Here is a 17,732-nt window from a genome sequence, read left to right on the forward strand (position 1 = left end):
TTGAAATTAAACTTTCGATTTATTTTTATTTTCGTGACAGCAAGCATTGTAAATGTGATCAAGAACATGCTAAAGAAAGTCCGTGCGCCCCCGACCCCAACCCCCCGCTCCCCCCACAAAAGGAAAATGTTTAACCGTGTCCTCAATCGAAATGCAAGCACGAGCCATGACTTTGAGCCCATAGAACTAGGACAGACGACGCGGAAGTTCTCCCTCGCTTTTGCAGCAGCGGGAGGGAGGGAGACGAGGCTGTCTGTGAAAGCAGAATGATATTGCCTGTCACTCATTACTGAAACTACGACGAGCGGTCAATGAGGAGCCTGTGTGCAAGAGAGAGGGAGGGACCAAGAATGTCACTTCCCGTTCAGTTATACTGCGAAGCGGTCTTTGGTGATTCGTTCGGCAGCGTCACTTCCCGTTCACTAACCGAACGATTCATTTGGGCGGGGAGGGAGATGAGGGGGGCGAACGATTCGTTGAACGATTCGTTTGAACGAATCTTTTTACTGAACGATCCGGAATGGATTCGTTTACTCAAGTGAACGACAGATCCCGTCACTACAACGCAGAGAAGATATATCCATTGGTAGCACTACGCACAGTCATGGTTCCACTTCCCATCATGCATTTGGGCATGCCTACAGTTTCATTTACTGAAAACTCAACAAATACACTAGATGGCAATATTTAGTCACAATATACAAAGTCACAAGTCTTTCTATCCGTGGATCCCTCTCACAGAAAGAATGTTAATAATGTAAATGCCATCTTGAGGATTTATTGTCATAATAAACAAATACAGTACTGTATATTGAATGTACTGTATGTTGAGTGTATATATTCATCTGAGTTTTATTCATTTTTTTCTTAATGCATTGCCAAAATGTATATGATCGGGAAAAATTTATCGCGAATGATTGGAATTGAATCGGGAGCAAAAAAAAGCAATCGGATCGGGAAATATCGGGATCGGCAGATACTCAAACTAAAACGATCGGGAGCAAAAAAACATGATCGGTACAACCCTAGTCATTACAGTTTTCCTCTTTATTTTTCATATATATTTTTTTTGCCAGCAATGCCAAGAGTAACTCTACCAATGAGCCGTCGCAACAATAATCACATGACTCCATTTTACCAATCACAAGCTTGCCGTTCTATGATGACGCCAGCCCGTTCAATCACGTGGCTTCTTTAAAGCACCGTAAAAAAAGAAGTATCTGACATAGAGCGCTGCCCTCAACTTGACTTGAAAGCACGGATTTTAACCTCTCTCCCAGTTTTTATTTGCCGCTGATTGACCACGGAAAACCGAGAAAAAAAAACTCAAACAAATTTGTAAGCAGTTACTCACAATGTTACTTTTCACTAAATACTTTTTTACTTGTACTTTATTACATTTTTGGGATGAGTACTTTTACGCGAGTAATATTGTTTTGAAGTAACGCTACTCTTACTTGAGTACAATTTTTTGATACCCTACCCACCTATGCAAAAGAATCATAATTAAGTAAAAACATTTTGAATTAAATACAGTCATGTGAGAAAATTAGGACGCCCTATTAAATATTCAGAATCTTTATTAAGAAAGGTTCACATATCAATGTCTGATCTTGTTTTTCTTTATCTCTGGAATAGAAAGTGATTTAATTGCAGGTAAACAACAACAAAAATAACATTGTTTTACTTATTAGACAAATATATCAACAAAAATGCATATTCTAACTGAGGAAAAAGTTAGGACACCCTACCACTTAATAGCTAGTGTTACCCCCTTTGGCTGAAATACCTACCAGTCTTTGACATCGGTCTGAAGAAAGTTTGCCCCACTCCTCAACGCAGAATACTTTCAACAGTGAATGACTGTTGAAGAGAGGGAAAACACCATGGAGAGATCAAAGGAGCTGTCTGAGGCCTTCAGAAAGATTGTAGACACTTATGAGTCTTGTAAGGGATTTCGAAAGATCTCAAAAGAATATAAAATCTGCCATCCCACTTTCCGGAAAACAGTCTACAAGTGGAGGACATTCAAAACAACTGCCAACATGCCCAGGTCTGGCCGTCCACGCAAGTTTACCCTGATAGAAGACCGCAAGATGCTAAAAGATGTCTCCAAAATCCCTAAAATGTCATCACGGGACCTACAGCAGGCTCTTGCTGCTGTTAATGTAATAGTGCCTCTACAATCAGAAAGAGACTTTACAAGTTTAACCTTCATGGGAGGTGTGCAAGGAGGAAACCTTTGCTCTCCAAGAAGAAAATGAAGGCCAGACTGAAGTTTGCCAGAATGAATGTTGAAAAAGACCAGGACTTCTGGAATAATGTTGTTCGGACAGATTAATCTAAAATTTAATAATTTGGACACCAGAACAGAGGCAATGTTTGGGTGAAACCCAATACCGCCTTCCAGGAAAAGAACCTCATACCAACTATGAAGCATGGAGGTGGAGTGCCATGGTTTGGGGATGCTTTGCTACAGCAGGACCTGGCCAGCACACCATCATAGAATCCACCATGAATTCTATCGTGTATCAAAGGGTGCTTAAGGAAGATGTGAGATCATCTGTGAAAAAATTAAAGCTGAAGCAGAATTGGACCCTGCAACATGACAAACCCAAAACATACAAGTAACTCCACCAAAGTTTGGCTGAAAAGGAAGAAATGGAGAGTCCTGGGTTGGTTCAATGAGTCAAAGGTCAGATCTTAATCCCAATGAGATGCTGTGGGGTGACTTGAAACAGGCTGTACATGCAAGAAACCCCTGAAACATCTCACCGTGGAAAGTATTCTGTGTTAAGGAGTGGGGCAAACTTTCTTCAGAACAATGTCAAAGACCTGGTAGATGGCTACAAAAAGCGTCTCACTGAAGTTATTTCAGCCAAAGGGGGTAACACTAGCTATTATGTGGTAGGGTGTCCTAACTTTTTCCTGTTGATATATTTTGTCTAATAGATAAAACAATGTTAATTTTTGTTGTTTAGCTGCAATTAAGTCAGTTCCTTTTCGAGAGAAAGACATAGACATAGATATGTGAACATTTCTTAATAAAGAAATTAATATTTAATAGGGTGTCCAAATTTTTTCACATGACTGTACCATTTCGATAAATAAAAGACAAATTATTTATATGGCCCTTAAATCATAATATAAGGTATCATTTGATTATTATATTGTTATTAGAAATGTGACTGAAAATCCTGCGCCGAAAATAGCTAAAATTGCATTTTCGGTTAAAAGGCCGAAAGTTTACCAACGAAAAGTGTGAAGAACCTTAGTCCTCTTGTGATGACGTCATCAAAACGAGCGAGCTAACACAACTGACTCACACCAAACATGTCTGTTGGGTAACGTTGAATTAGGCGCTATTTGTGAAAAGGGGGCGTTAAACCGAGGCTTATTGGACCTTTTAGTTTTCAAATTGCATGATAATACACTGGCGCTTTTATTTCCAATACAAAAACTCCAACACAAACTGTCTGTGAAATAGAACGCTGTCTTTGTAGTAGCCTAGTAGTAATACGTAAACTGTCCAGCATGTGTGTATACTGCCATTGTGCACGGCTTGTATGGAGAAAACATGCCAGCATGACAAATTTGGACTGAAACAGCTCTTTTGGGATGGGGAAGAACTAAATAAGATCCTCAGCACCCCGTGCTGTGAGTGGCTTCCAGCACCCCTGAGCCCTACTAATAAACACTTTGAGTGTCTAGTTTGTTTGTTTTTTCAAGCTTGCCTTCATGTTTAAATATTGATATTCATGTGTTTGTTTGCTCTTCAGATCATCACCGACTTCGACATGACGCTAAGCAAATTTGCCATCAACGGCAAACGATGTCCGTCGTGCCACTGTGAGTTCTGCTTCATAAAATCAGCTGTTAAATCTCACATTTTTAGCGTATGTTTAAGCGGCGCGTGTTTGTTGGTGCTTCCAGACATCATGGAAAACTGCCACCTGGTGTCGGAGGAGTGTCGTCAGAAGCTGCTGCAGCTCAAGAACAAGTACTATCCCATTGAGATAGACCCAAATCTCACCATGGAGGAGAAGTACCCTTTTATGGTGGAGTGGTGAGTTGCTTTGTAACGGCGATGGACGTCTAATTTCATTTTTAAATGTCCACTAAACTTAGTTAAAATGAGTTTAACTGGAGTAGACGTCCAATCCATTGGAATTGGGAGGGATTCGCTGCCAACCCGCCCACTCCCAATGGATTGCATGTCTATTGCTGTCAATTTAGGCCAGCAAATGTAGGTCTAAATCTTCCTTTTTGAGCTTCTCAACACAAAATATTCTTTAATATTCTTTTTTTATATTAGTTGTTAATTTATTTTTCCCCATTTTTTGCTGGGTGGGGGGAGCACTAAGAAGTGCAAATCAAATATTGTATTTAGTTTTATTGAATTTGTAAATTTTATTCAAATCGTTTCCTAATGTTTTAAGACTAAATAGCAAAAAAGAAGAAAAAAGTTTTTAAAATGTTCTTTTTTTACTTTTTTTCAAAAAATACATGATTTTTTTTCATCTATTTAAATTCAATATTTTTTTAATAGGGAAAAAACAAAAACAAAAATATTCTGTGATTATTTTATTCGTATTTATTTAAAAATAAATTAAAAATGGAAAACAAATATTCATTTCATTTAAATTTAATTTGTTAATTTTATTCAATTTCAAAGGTTTTTTTTAATTAAAAAAGCAAACTTTAAATATACTTTTTTTTTTACTTTGTATTTTTTTATTGATTTCTTTTTAATATTTTTAATCTTAAAAACAAAAAAACTAAAATATTGTATTTTAAATTGTTATTTTATTTATTTATATGAATAAATTAATAAAAATGGCAGTGAAAAAAATTTAAATATTCGTTAAATTTTTATCTTATGTTGACTACAAATGATTTTTAAATTTTTATTTATTTTTTTGGTCCATTTTTTGGGGGGCACTAATCAAATCAAGTATTCAGTTTTATTAAATTTGTACATTTTGTATGTATTTTTTCCTTATGTTTTTGTATTAAATAGAAAAAAAGGGGGGGATTTTTTTTTTTTTTTTAATTTTTGATTTTTTTTTTTTTTTTTTTTTTTACTTTGAAAAATTTTTGATATTTTTTTCATCTTTTAAAATTCTAAATTTTTTTAAATTGGGGAATAAAAAATGAAAAAAATATTCTGTGATGCTTTGTGTTTGTATCTTAAAAAGGAAAATAAATATTTGAATTGTTAATTTTTTTTTTCAAGGTTTTTAATTTTTAAAAAAATTTAAATACCTTTTTTTAATTTTAATTTTTTTTTTATTGATTTCTTTTTAATAGTTTTAACTTTAAAACCAAACAAAAAACTAGAATATTTTATTTATTTTAAATGTTTTATTATTATTTATTTGTAAAAATAAATCAGTAAAAATGGACGGGAAAAAAACAGTAAATATTCTGTACATTTTTATCTTTTCTACAAATCATTTTGAAAACATTAATTGCCCAACTTTTCTCAGTGCCAACTATATTTGACATCTATTGCCGTCAATCACAGCAACTGAGTTAATGTTAGCAACTCATTTAATGTCCCGTCTGTGTGTTCAGGTATTTTAAGTCCCATTCACTTCTAGTGGAACAAAGGATAGAAAAGGACAAAGTGCCACAAGTGGTGCGAGAGTCCGACGCCGCACTTCGGTAACCAAATCATACTATGCTTAGGTGCAATGATCTCATTTTTTCACTAACCTAAATTTTATTTTTAAATTGCAGAGAAGGCTTCGAACAGTTTTTCGACCGTCTGCACGAGCACGACGTACCCGTGTTCATCTTCTCGGCAGGCCTGGGTGACGTCCTGGAGGAGATCATCCGGCAGGCGGGCGTCTACCACCCCAACATTAAGGTGGTGTCCAACTTCATGGACTTTGACGACAAAGTGAGTGCTCGAGACTATACGCGCCTTCTAATAAAAACAAAAAAAAAAATTTGTGTTAAATTGCGTGCGGTTGTTTATTCAGGGAGTCCTCCGGGGCTTCAAAGGCGAGCTGATCCACGTGTACAACAAGCACGACGGTGCTCTGCGGAACACCGACTACTTCAAGCAGTTGAAGGAGAACTGCAACATCATACTGATGGGAGACTCGCTTGGCGACCTCAGCATGGCCGACGGCGTGCCCAACGTGGAGAACATCCTCAAGGTCGGCTTCCTTAACGACAAGGTAAAAAAAAAAAAAAAAAAGTAATGAATATGTATGTGTTTGTGTATATACTTATGTTTATGTGTGTATGTGTATATACAGTGAGGAAAATAAGTATTTGATCACCCTGCGATTTTGCATGTTGTCCCACTTTGAAATGATGGGCGGGTTTGAAATTTTCATGGTAGGTGCTTGTTCACTGTGAGAGACAATCGGAGGGGGGAGGAATCCAGAAATTTTATCCATTTATTTGTATTACTGCAAATAAGTATTTGAACAGCTGATAAAATCAGTGTTAATATTTGCTTCAGTAGCCTTTGATGACAATTACAGAGGTCAAATGTTTCCTGGTTTGCACAGACTCCAACAGGGATTTTGCATCACTGATCCACACAGATCTTCTCTAGATCAATTAGGTTTCTAGGCTGTAACTGAGAAACACTGAAGTTTGAGCTTCTGCCAAAGATTTTCTTTTGGGTTTAGGTCTGGAGACTGGCTAGGCCCCTCCAGGATTATGATAGGCTTTTTACGTATCCACTCCTTGGTAATTCTGGCTGTCTGCTTCGGGCCATTGTCATGTTGGAAGACCCAGTCACGACCCATTTTCAATGCTCTAACTGTGGGAAGGAAGTTATTCCCAAAATCTCACAATACATGGCTCTGGTCATCCTCTTCTTAATACAGTGCAGTATTCCAGTCCCATATGCAGAAAAACACCCCCAAAGCTGATGCTACCACCCCCATGCTTCACAGTAGGGATGGTGTTCTTGGGATGGTACTCATCATTCTTCTTCTTTCAAACACCACATAACTCTCTCCCGCCATGACTCTGGATTATCCAAATGGTCATTGGCCAATTTAAAACGGGGCTGGACATGTGCTGGTTTAACCCTTTAACACCTAAGCCTATTTTGGCCGAATTTGCATGCCTTTGATGTTGCCTTTATATTTCAAAGAAAAAACTTTTCACAATGGCCAAGTTGGGTCCCTTTTTTCAGGATAACTTGAACTTCATGTCCGAACTGTTGTTTTCTTCACTGACCAACTTTAATCCACATTTTGGACCCAAAAAGACAAAAAAATCCCAAAATCTTTTTTCTAAATTTGTAATGTTGAAGTCCCACTGACAACCAACATGCTCGACCAACCGTTTTGAAGCTTGATAATTTTTATTTAACTTGCTAGGATAAACATTCAATAGAAAAAAATAAGATTGAATAGTTTTATGTTTGACAATTCAACACAAACAGCAGCTATGGTCCTAGGCGTTTTTGGCCTTCACACATACTATGGTCAAAACATGTTATATACAGTGTAAAAATGTGAGAAAAAAATTATATATATTATCCAACACAAAAAGGGTTTGGAGGATATCTGTTTGTGAAGTTAGGTATTGTACCCATCACCTTAGTAAAGGTATATATGTACATGCAATCCAGCTTCTCGAACACACATCTATATAAAAATTGAAAAGATTCATAGTAAAGAGAAAATAATAAACATTGAAAAATAAGTATTTTCAAAAATATTGACAAGTTGTTCAGTTCAATTCCATTTTTTTAGGCATGCGACCCAATAAAGTTTTTTTTATTTATTTATTTATTTATTGCGGACTCAATAAAGTTTGTTTTTGAACATGTCACTAAACTGCGTCACATACAACTTCACACAGCCTACTCATCCGCCGTTTGCGCGCAACTGTCACTTCTACTCGCCGAGACGTCGACAGATCCGAGGAAAAGAATGACAAATATAGCTCATCCTATTCCTTGAGTTAATGAAATAATGCATTAGCTTGCGCTAAATTTAGTTTTCGATTCATTCTGCACGTTTCAAAGTCGCTCGCTGAATCCAACCGGCCGTTGATTGCTACGCGTGTCTCCCTTCCCTTAGTTGGTGCCTTGCTCGTCAATTTATTAAAAATGTTCACATTAGGTTCTTCCTTCTTGACATCACAACGGCTCTTGGAATATGTAGTCTTTTGTGCTGCTTACGGTTTTGAAAAAGGACAAGAAATGATGGAAATATGGAGATAGACACATGGTCCATGCAGCGTTTTAATGCATATTTATGAGTGCAATAAAACAATAAAACTCAAATGACATTATCTCCCGTTTTACTTTGTCGATTGACTTCAAATAAAAACTGGTGTGGACATCAACTTCCGTACTTTCAAACGAGACCAACCACAGGCACGTGGGTGACGTAATTACAGCGTTACGAGGCTTCAAAGATGATATGCGTAAACGTGTCGCATCCGACACGTTCGGTGTTAAAGGGTTAAGCAGGGGAACCTTCTGTGCCATGCATAGATTTAAATCATGAGGTTTTAGTGTATTACCAACAGTAACCTTGGAAATGGTGGTCCCAGCTCCTTTCAGGTCATTGGCCAGTTCCTCCAGTGTAGCTCTTGGCTGATTCCTCATCACTGAGACCCTACAAGGTAGATCTTGCGTGTAGCCCCAGTCCGAGGGAGATTGACACTCATGTTTAGCTTCTTACATTTTCTAATAATTGCTCCAACAGTGGATCTTATATGATCAAGCTGCTTGGCAATTGAGCTGGTGTCTTTGGACAGCTCTTTGGGTATATATACCCTACCCACCGACGTCACAAAACCACGTGTTTGCTGTGTGGTTCCGCCCACTTGTCCGTCATATGTGGAAAAGCTTCGTTCTATACAGTCGCCAGATCCATATTTGATGCCCAAATCGATGTTTTTCGACCCACTGTCTTCGCCCTGTCTGCCTGACATCTGCTACGCTGATATTTACAATTATCTTGTCCACACAAAATCAGCCTATTCCCACGAAAATTTGAAAAACTTCAAGAGCTTGGAGGCTTATAAATACTTCGTTGCTGGTTGGGTGAAACAGGTCCTCGTCCACGAAAATTCGGCAGGAATCTATCTTGTGCTTGGAAAGGTGAGTTACGAAATTTTCAATTCAAAATCTTTTGTTATTGCTAACATCCACTGTCAAGTCTAATGTATTTCATGTCATTTGTCAATGGAGTTAAGGCTTTTAATGTTTATATGGTTTAGCGATAGCACTCTCACTACATACATACGTGTATGTTGTCGGCGATTAGCCTAGCAATGATCTTAATTGTGGTTATTTGTCAGCCCCGTAGACGAGGCCAGTTTCTTTCACTTGGTACCAGCTAAATATTATTCAAAAAATAACGATGGTGGAAGAAAGGGAAGTCACAAACATCTTGAATTTGAAACTATGTCGTACTACGTCGTATGTTGTCGGCGATTAGCCTCGCAATGATCTTAATTGTGGTTATTTGTCAGCCCCGTAGACGAGGCCAGTTTCTTTCACTTGGTACCAGCTAAATATTATTCAAAAAATAACGATGGTGGAAGAAAGGGAAGTCACAAACCTCTTGAATTTGAAACTATGTCGTACTACGTTGTATGTTGTCGGCGATTAGCCTCGCAATGATCTTAATTGTGGTTATTTGTCAGCCCAAAACCCTCTAAGTATATCTTAAATGCATCTTACCGGATATAAAATGACTACTACATAGTCTGTGGTGATTTTTTTGGTGCCCAGTTTTCACGTCGAATTGCAGCCGTCCATTTCGCTCTCCTCTTTGGATCCCTCGGAATACGGTAAAACTTCAAGTCTCTCCTTCCATCTTCTCTGTTAGTGCAACCAACAGCCACACACGCATTCACCATTTTGATTATTATTGTTAAGGAGCAGAAAAACACGCCGTAAATAGGAGAAATGTACGTAGCCGTAACAGGTTAACACTATGTTTTGACGGACAAGTGGGCGGTACCATTCAGGAGAGCGGAGTTGTGACGTCACGTGGGTAGGGTCTATACGGTGGACAGGTGTTTATTAAGCCTGTCGCAATATGCAATAATTCCATTTATCGCACGGTAAATAAAAATGAAGGCGGTAATTTTACCGCTGCGATTCATCGCGTGCGGCTGACATGCTGTTAAAAGTTCGGCTTCCTTGTTACCAACTACGCAAAATGCATTTTTGTTCTGGGTCTGGCAAAAAATGGCGCTGGAGCCCATTTGTTACCATTATATCCTATTGTTCAACGTATACCGGTCCCATCAGTGCTCAGGATTGACTGCGGACCATCTCCGCCATGCCGGAGCCCGCCGGATGGTTTCGGCTATTTTTTAGTTTAGTGCAGGTGGAGAGAAAAAAAAAAGAAAAGGTGATGCTTACCATTGAAATGAAGGTGTAAATAATAGCAAAATATAAGCATGGTGTGTACATCCATGAACTGGGTCGACAATAGGGCCGTAGAATGTCGATCTCGGCCGGTGGTCCTCCTCCGTTGGCCAGTCTTTATAAGTTAAGGTGACAGTTTTTATTGTGGTAACATCGCCAAAGAAATCGCCAGCTTCATCAGGTTTCTAATCATTTATTCCATCAACTCGCCAAGTGTCCACTGCTGTTGACGCCAGGATCAAAACCGAAAGTAAAATAACGCTCTCCTGCTCACCGTCAGCCCCGCGGTGCGTTCAGTTACAGCAAAAAAAGTCCGCCACTTTAGAACCCGATTCGATACATTACTACAGGTACTGTACTGTAGTATTATTATTATTATTGCTATTATTATATTATTTTTATTCTGATTTGTATTCTTATTTTATTTGTTTTGCTCTTTGTAATTGCTATATGCAATAGTAACAGCAGTAATTATTAAGGATGTAGTGTGGGTTTTTGGGCTGTGGAACGAATTAATGGAGTTATAATGTATTCTTATGGGAAAATCCTGCTCGACATGCGACCATTTCGACTTACAAACAAGCTCCTGGAACGAATTAACTTCGTATGTAGAGGTACCACTGTATTACACATGGAACGCCATAGCAGAAGCTATGAGGGGAAAAGTTTTCATTTTGCTAGATGCTTAAATTATTAAGTGGAATTTCTTAAAAAACACATTTTATTTATTCTGTGTTTCTGTGTAGTATTAATATTGTTGTTTTACTTAAAAGAGGCATGGTCTATTGTTTTTAGTTGTGATTTCTTAAAAAGTATTTTTGAATTTAAGAGTAAACATTGCGTTTAAATGGGTGTACGTGATCTATTAATATAGACTGTATTCTCACAGTGTTATTGTAATTTGTTTAATTGGGAGGTGCAATAATATCGCATATCGGAATAATTTATTTCATAAATCATCGCACACAAAAATTTGTTATCGCGACAGGCCTAGTGTTTATATGCAAGTTACTGCCTCAAACAGGTCAAGAAGTCAGACTCAAAAAGTCCACCTCCACTCCACTTATTCTCAAGTGGAGTAGTGGAGGTGCACTTTTTAAAGGCGACTAACAGGTCTTTAAGGCTTACAATTCTAGCTAAAAGACAAGTGTTCAAATACTTACTTGAAGCAGTATAATACGAATAAATTGTGAAAAAAATCATACACTGATTTCTGGATTTTTTTTTTTTTTTTTTTTTTGCGGACAAGCACCTACCATGAACATTTCAAACCCGCCCATCATTTCTAAGTGGGAGGACTTGCAAAATGGAAGGGTGTTCAACTACTTATTTTTCTCACTGTATATGTATATGTGTGTATATACATGTGTGTGTGTCTGTATGTAAATATCGATTATTTTAGTAGTCGATTAATCTATGAACTAGTTAGTTTGTGTATTCTGATTAGGAACATAAAAAATTAAAATACCTGAGTTTAGCCTCAAACTGCTCAAACAAAATAAATACAGGAAGATCTCAGTACAACAAAAGAGCAATTGGCTAATTTGCATAGCAAAAGTCCGCTAGCTTAAATGCTATAAAACGCTAACTTTTTTTTTTTTACAATGCTCTTAACAAATCGTTCAAAAACATATTCCCACAAAATACAGCTAAATATACCTATGAAGTAAATTACCAATGCATTTAAAAAAAAACATGAGCTCAAACTAAAACTTACCTTATCGGGTCTTAACAGGGAGCAGCTGGATTCAGCCATGTTAAATGAGTTATGTCATATTCACTGTTGCCTAGAGAGGGTAGTGTATCCACCCAAATCAATACAAATAAAAGCAAACACTTTCAAAACAAACCTTTACAACGCGCAGCACTAGTAAATACAATAATAAACACAATGTATTTATGAAAATTTAAATTTTTCTATTTTGAAAAAAAAATCTAAGTGTATGCACTTTTAATGGTGTTGTTGTAATTGTACAATGACAATAAAGATTATTCTAATCTATTCTGTTAAGTGGGTTACATATTAATAAAAAATATATTTTTAATGTGAAAAAGGATGTACTTGTAATATACATTTTTTAAAAAAATATTTTTGCATTTTTAAAAAAAAATCTTATAATGTATTCATTATTTTTAATACAAAATATATAATCAACAAAAAATATTTACTTCAATGTATTTTTATTATTTGAAAAAATGTAAATGCATTTAAAAAAAATAATTTTTATTCATTCATTATTCTCGTTTTTTTTTAAGTATATTTCACCAAATTGTAAAATCTAGAAAAAGTGCAATTTTTAAAATAATTTTCTTGATTAATTTTTGGTTTTGTAAAATAAAAGTGCTTTTTTAAAAAAATGTTTATCTATTTTGAAGATGGATTTGTAAAAATATTTTATGTATTTTTATTACATTGATTATATTTTAAATAAAGCTAAAAAAAAAAAAAAGTGTAAGTGAATGCTTATCAAAAAATTTAAGAAATTTCATTTAATTTTTAAATGTTTTAAACGTTTTTTTGTTTTTTTTTAACATTACACTTGTTATAATATTTCCACGCTGGTTTTGTTTGCCCCTCGGCAGGTGGAGGAACGTCTGGACAAATATTTGGACTCTTACGACATCGTCCTGGTCAAGGACGAGACCTTGGAAGTGCCCAACGCCATCCTCCAGAAAGTTCTATAACTCCCTCCTCGGACCACCTTCTTCCAACAAAGCCTTTGTACATTTCCCTAACGGACACTTTTAAAGCGTACTCTTCAAATTGTTTTATATTTTTGTTTGTTTGCGTGACCTACTCTCACTCCATTTTGAGAAAACAAGTCAAGAACTACACTCGATACCAAGATCGTACACGAACAGTACGCACCGAGATTTCGGACATTTGAAATAATCTAAAGAAAACTAAAATGAATTGGAGGAAATGCACTTTAAAATAGGTGTGAAAATCCATAGAATGAATGGAAAAGCCATGTTTACTTCACTTACCGTTGGAATTTTGAAACCCACGCCGCTTAGAAGAAGCACTTTATTCTACATCTTTTTGTTGGCTTAAAAAAATTGAATATTTTTTTTAAAAGCACCAAAGTTTAACCTGTTTTGTTTTGTTTCCAATGCATTGGCTGCCATTGACGTGAATAGACGTCTAATTACGTAGCTCTTACAAACGAAATTTTCCAATGAGTTTAGCGCTAGTAGACGTCCAATCCGTTGGAAGTGGGAGGGTGGCAGCGAATGAACGAACGTTCATTCGCTGCCACCCTCCCACTTCCAACAGATTGGACGTCCGTCGCCGTCAAATTGCAAAAATTTCTACATCTTTATGTTGTTTTACATGTGCTGCTATCACCTGCATGTTGCCTTTTCTCAAGAAATAGAAGGAAGCAAATCTATTTACAAAGTTATGAAACAGGGGAAAATGTCATACTGTATTTGTGGACCTTGTGTGGAAATAATTAGAGTTATGTGTTGTATTTTTATAAGCAGATTATGTTTTTGGTGTGGAAAAAATACAATGTTATGATGACGTTACACGAGTGTTCATTTGTTGTTGTTTTTTGTAGTTCACTGAATGGCCGTTAGTCGGCAGTAAAACGCAAAAACTGTAAAGTACTTCCAGATGAGTGGGAAAATGCATATGTGGCAGATGGAAGGAGTTGGAGAAAAAATAGAATGAATATGGAATCGAAGGAGGAATGTGGCTCGTTGGTCTAGGGGTATGATTCTCGCTTAGGGTGCGAGAGGTCCCGGGTTCAAATCCCGGACGAGCCCTACTTTTGGTTGTCTGATTAATAGTTATTTAAACGTATATAAGCAGTAGAAATCTAATATTTTAAGATGTAAGCACACACATCACAACATTTTTCACCTGATTTTGAGGAGCAGCTGAAACTGAGTACTGATCCGATACCATGGCAATTTATTACTAAACATTGCCTACATTTTTTTTCTTGTTTTTTTTTGGGAGCTGTTCAGCTTTTGAGAGCAGGGGTGCTCAAATCCAGTCCTCAAGAGCACCAATCAAGCTTGTTTTCTATGTTTCCCTTCTTTAACACACCTGATTCGAACTTGGTAACGATTCGGACAGGGGTTAATTTGTGTCAGATCCTGCCGGAACAAGATCCGGCACCTCCTGATTTTGGCCTCCCTGTGTTCCGGGACTTATTTGGGACGATCCGACACCTCTCTTGTGAAATTTAGAAAAACAAAAACTTTGGAAATTTGTGGCATCTAGGGAGCAAGAAACCAGGATCAAACGGTATTTCAACATGCCAAAAAGACAGTTGCATTTACTGTCTTTAAAAAATAAACGAAGAAAGATGGTTCAAAACTAGTCAGAAAAGGAGCTAGCGCTGCAGCAGCTAGCCAGGTTTACTGACAGCCAGCCGAGCCAGGGCAGTAGGGTGCTACCGTGGCAGCAACTGGCCAGGTTCAGCACCACCTGGTGTGGAGGCCAGCTACAGCGTCAGCAGTTAGCCAGGTGGATCACCAACAGGTGGAGCAAAAGGCTAGTACCCTTATGGGAAATTCGGGCTTTGGCTGCACAAACTTTTTGCAAAGGGGGCCAGATTTGGTGTGGTAACGATGTGGGGGGCCGACCTTGGCTGACATCCTTTACGTAGAACAATATATCAAAGCAAATTTTAGCAAGCCGTTCTGTGTGTCACATTTGCTTTATTATTAAATTAATAATTTCAACAATTTTGCAACTAGCCTTTGTGGCGTTCTCTTTCGACTCTCGGGCTCTTGCGAAATACTGCTGCTGTGAAATTAAACTAGCTTCAAGTTGCTTCAATTTCTTGCTACGTATCTACCCTGTAATCTTGTAGTACATGTCAGCGTGTCTTGTTTGGTAATATCGCCTCATATTGAACTCTTTAAAAACAGCGACTGTCTCTTTGCAAATGAGGCACACACAATTGTTGCATATTTTAGTGGAGAAATAGTCCAGTTTCCACCTATTCTTGAAGTGCCAGCTGTTGCAGTCAACTTGTTTTTTTGTTGATTGTCGCCATTTTTGAAAATTGGGAGTAAAGGGTCACATGTGGTAATGTTGCTTAGAGTGCTGCTGCCTTTTAGTGGGTAAATGAGGAGCAGCATTTAGTGTGTAAGCTACTTCATATGCTTGTAGCAGTACTGCTGACCAATTTATTAAGTCTAGGGGCCGGATGAAATTGGACCACGGGCCGCATTTGGCCCCCGGGCCGGACTTTGGACATGTGTGATTTAGACTGTACATTACTGTAAATCCCACCTGTGGTTATGTGGGAAATTTCCTGTGCTGTGCTGTGCTGAGTATAGCCTAAATAATTTTAAATTGTTGTCATAACATTTATACCGAGGGCGTAGGTTTGCATACGGACGGTAGGGACAAAACACTACCAATTTTTCAGGATGTTGAAATTAAAGATGTTTTGTAATTGTAAATTATTAATCATCCCGATCGATCGGGTCCGATCACGTCATTTTCAAAGTATCGGAATCGGCAAAAAAATAGCGGACATGCCTTTTTTAATATATATATATTTTTAAATTAAATAGTTTTCTAATTGTATTTCACGTTACAGACAAAATCTCTTATACTCGTCCAGAGTCTTTAGTTTTTGCTTAAAGTAGGACTGTCATATTTATCGCGTTAACGTTAAAATATTTAATGCAATTAACGTATGCGCTGCACGACCCACTCACGCATTGTCGCGTTCAATCTATAAAGGTGCCGTTTTACCTACCGTAATTTTCGGACTATAAGCCACTACTTTTTTCCTTCATTTTGAATCCTGCGGCTTATAGTCCAGTGCGGCTTATTTGTTGATTTGTTTGGGTTAATAGGTAACACTTATTTGACAGCGGCATCATAAGACTGTCATAAGACAGTCATAATTATGACATGACACTATCATTGGCATTACTTAATGCTTATGACAGATGTCATTAAGTGTCATCCGGGAAATAATGTTGCTAACTCCATTTATGTCAAGCTTGGATCTTCTACCATCTACATCCATTCAAAAGTGAGATAATTTGCCTGATGACACTAAATGACATCTGTTATAAGCATTCATTAATGCTTATGACAATGTCATGTCATAAATATGATATGATGTCTAATGGCAGTCTTAGGGTACCACTGTCAAAAAAAAAGTTTTACCAAATACCACAAGTAGCAATTAATAAAACAACTGTGACAGTAACTGAAGAAATAATTGGCACACAACAACAATTTTGATTGTTATTTACATCTGTAGCGCTGCAATGCATGCTAGGAGGCATGTTGGACAACAACAGTGTTGACAGCAGGTGCCAGCAGAAGTTGACTGTCTCCCCCAAAGAAGCACTGATGGCCAAATGAAGCAATGAAGCTTTGCAGCTAATTGGTTCAAAGCTTCATGGTGATTGATTTGGTCTTATGACAGACACAGTGAGGACAGCTGTGGCTTATAGTCCAGTGCGGCTTTTCTATGAACAAATGCCGTTTCGTGTCAAATTTGGTGGGTTGCGGCTTATAGTCAGGTGCGCCTTATAGTGCGAAAAGTACGGTATATATAATGCTAAAAGGCAGTGTAAAATGAGTAGAGTGAATTTAGGCAGTCTTTGGAGCCTTTTTTTAATTGGCTAAAGCCTTAAAATCCCCCTCTCAACAATTAAAAATATCGTGGGAAGCAATGTGGGGAAGAATGGTAGTAATTGATCTTTTTCTTAACACCATATGTTATTTCTCAACGCAGAGAAGATATATCAATTGGTGCCACTACGCACTGTCATGGTTGCACTTCCCATCATGCATTTGGGCAGAACAGTTAAATGGCTACAGTATCATTTACTGAAAGCTCAACAAATACACTAGATGGCAATATTTAGTCACAATATACAAACCCTGATAAAAAGCCATCCGACGCCTCTTGGTGTTTTATGCACTTCCTGAAGAGGAAATCGGACGAACCGACGATGTGCGTCTTATCAACGTGCATTTTTATTGAATAAAATAATTAATATAATCTATATATATATAAGTGTTGTTTTGATCATGTTTTTTTGCTCCCGATCCGATCCCGATCGTTTTAGTTTGAGTGTCTGCCGATCCCGATATTTCCCGATCAGATTGCTTTTTTTTTTTTTTGCTCCCGATTCAATTGCAATCATTCCCGATAATTTTTCCCGATCATATACATTTTGGCAATGCATTAAGAAAAAAATGAATAAAACTCGGACCAATATATACATTCAACATACAGTACATAAGTACTGTATTTGTTTATTATGACAATAAATCCTCAAAATGGCATTTACATTATTAACATTCTTTCTGTGAGAGGGATCCACGGATAGAAAGACTTGTAATTCTTAAAGGATAAATGTGACT

At 37.3% G+C, this 17,732-nt stretch overlaps 1 protein-coding gene and 1 non-coding gene across 4 annotated transcripts in view; both read left to right on the forward strand.

Moving 5' to 3' along the window:
* LOC130914919 (cytosolic 5'-nucleotidase 3-like) overlaps positions 1–15,007 on the forward strand; it is a 36,929-nt gene extending 21,922 nt beyond the window's left edge. The window contains exons 3-9 of one of the 3 annotated variants that reach the window (XR_009063017.1): positions 3,780–3,849; positions 3,934–4,066; positions 5,578–5,667; positions 5,743–5,905; positions 5,988–6,188; positions 12,956–13,555; positions 13,650–15,001. Coding sequence is in view for 1 of the 3 variants with exons in the window: in XM_057834511.1 (XP_057690494.1) it covers positions 3,780–3,849; positions 3,934–4,066; positions 5,578–5,667; positions 5,743–5,905; positions 5,988–6,188; positions 12,956–13,057 (759 nt within the window). In the remaining 2 variants the exon portion in view is untranslated. Of the gene's footprint in view, positions 1–3,779; positions 3,850–3,933; positions 4,067–5,577; positions 5,668–5,742; positions 5,906–5,987; positions 6,189–12,955; positions 13,571–13,649 lie in introns of those variants that run through there. The other 2 variants (XR_009063018.1, XM_057834511.1) reach the window with 2 other exon arrangements.
* On the forward strand, positions 14,072–14,143 carry trnap-agg (transfer RNA proline (anticodon AGG)). The gene has a single exon. It is a non-coding gene; the product is annotated as a tRNA-Pro (tRNA).
* Positions 15,008–17,732: the final 2,725 nt, after the last annotated feature.

This window comes from Corythoichthys intestinalis, chromosome 4 (genome assembly GCF_030265065.1).
Source record: "Corythoichthys intestinalis isolate RoL2023-P3 chromosome 4, ASM3026506v1, whole genome shotgun sequence".
NCBI classification, from domain to species: Eukaryota; Metazoa; Chordata; class Actinopteri; order Syngnathiformes; family Syngnathidae; genus Corythoichthys; species Corythoichthys intestinalis.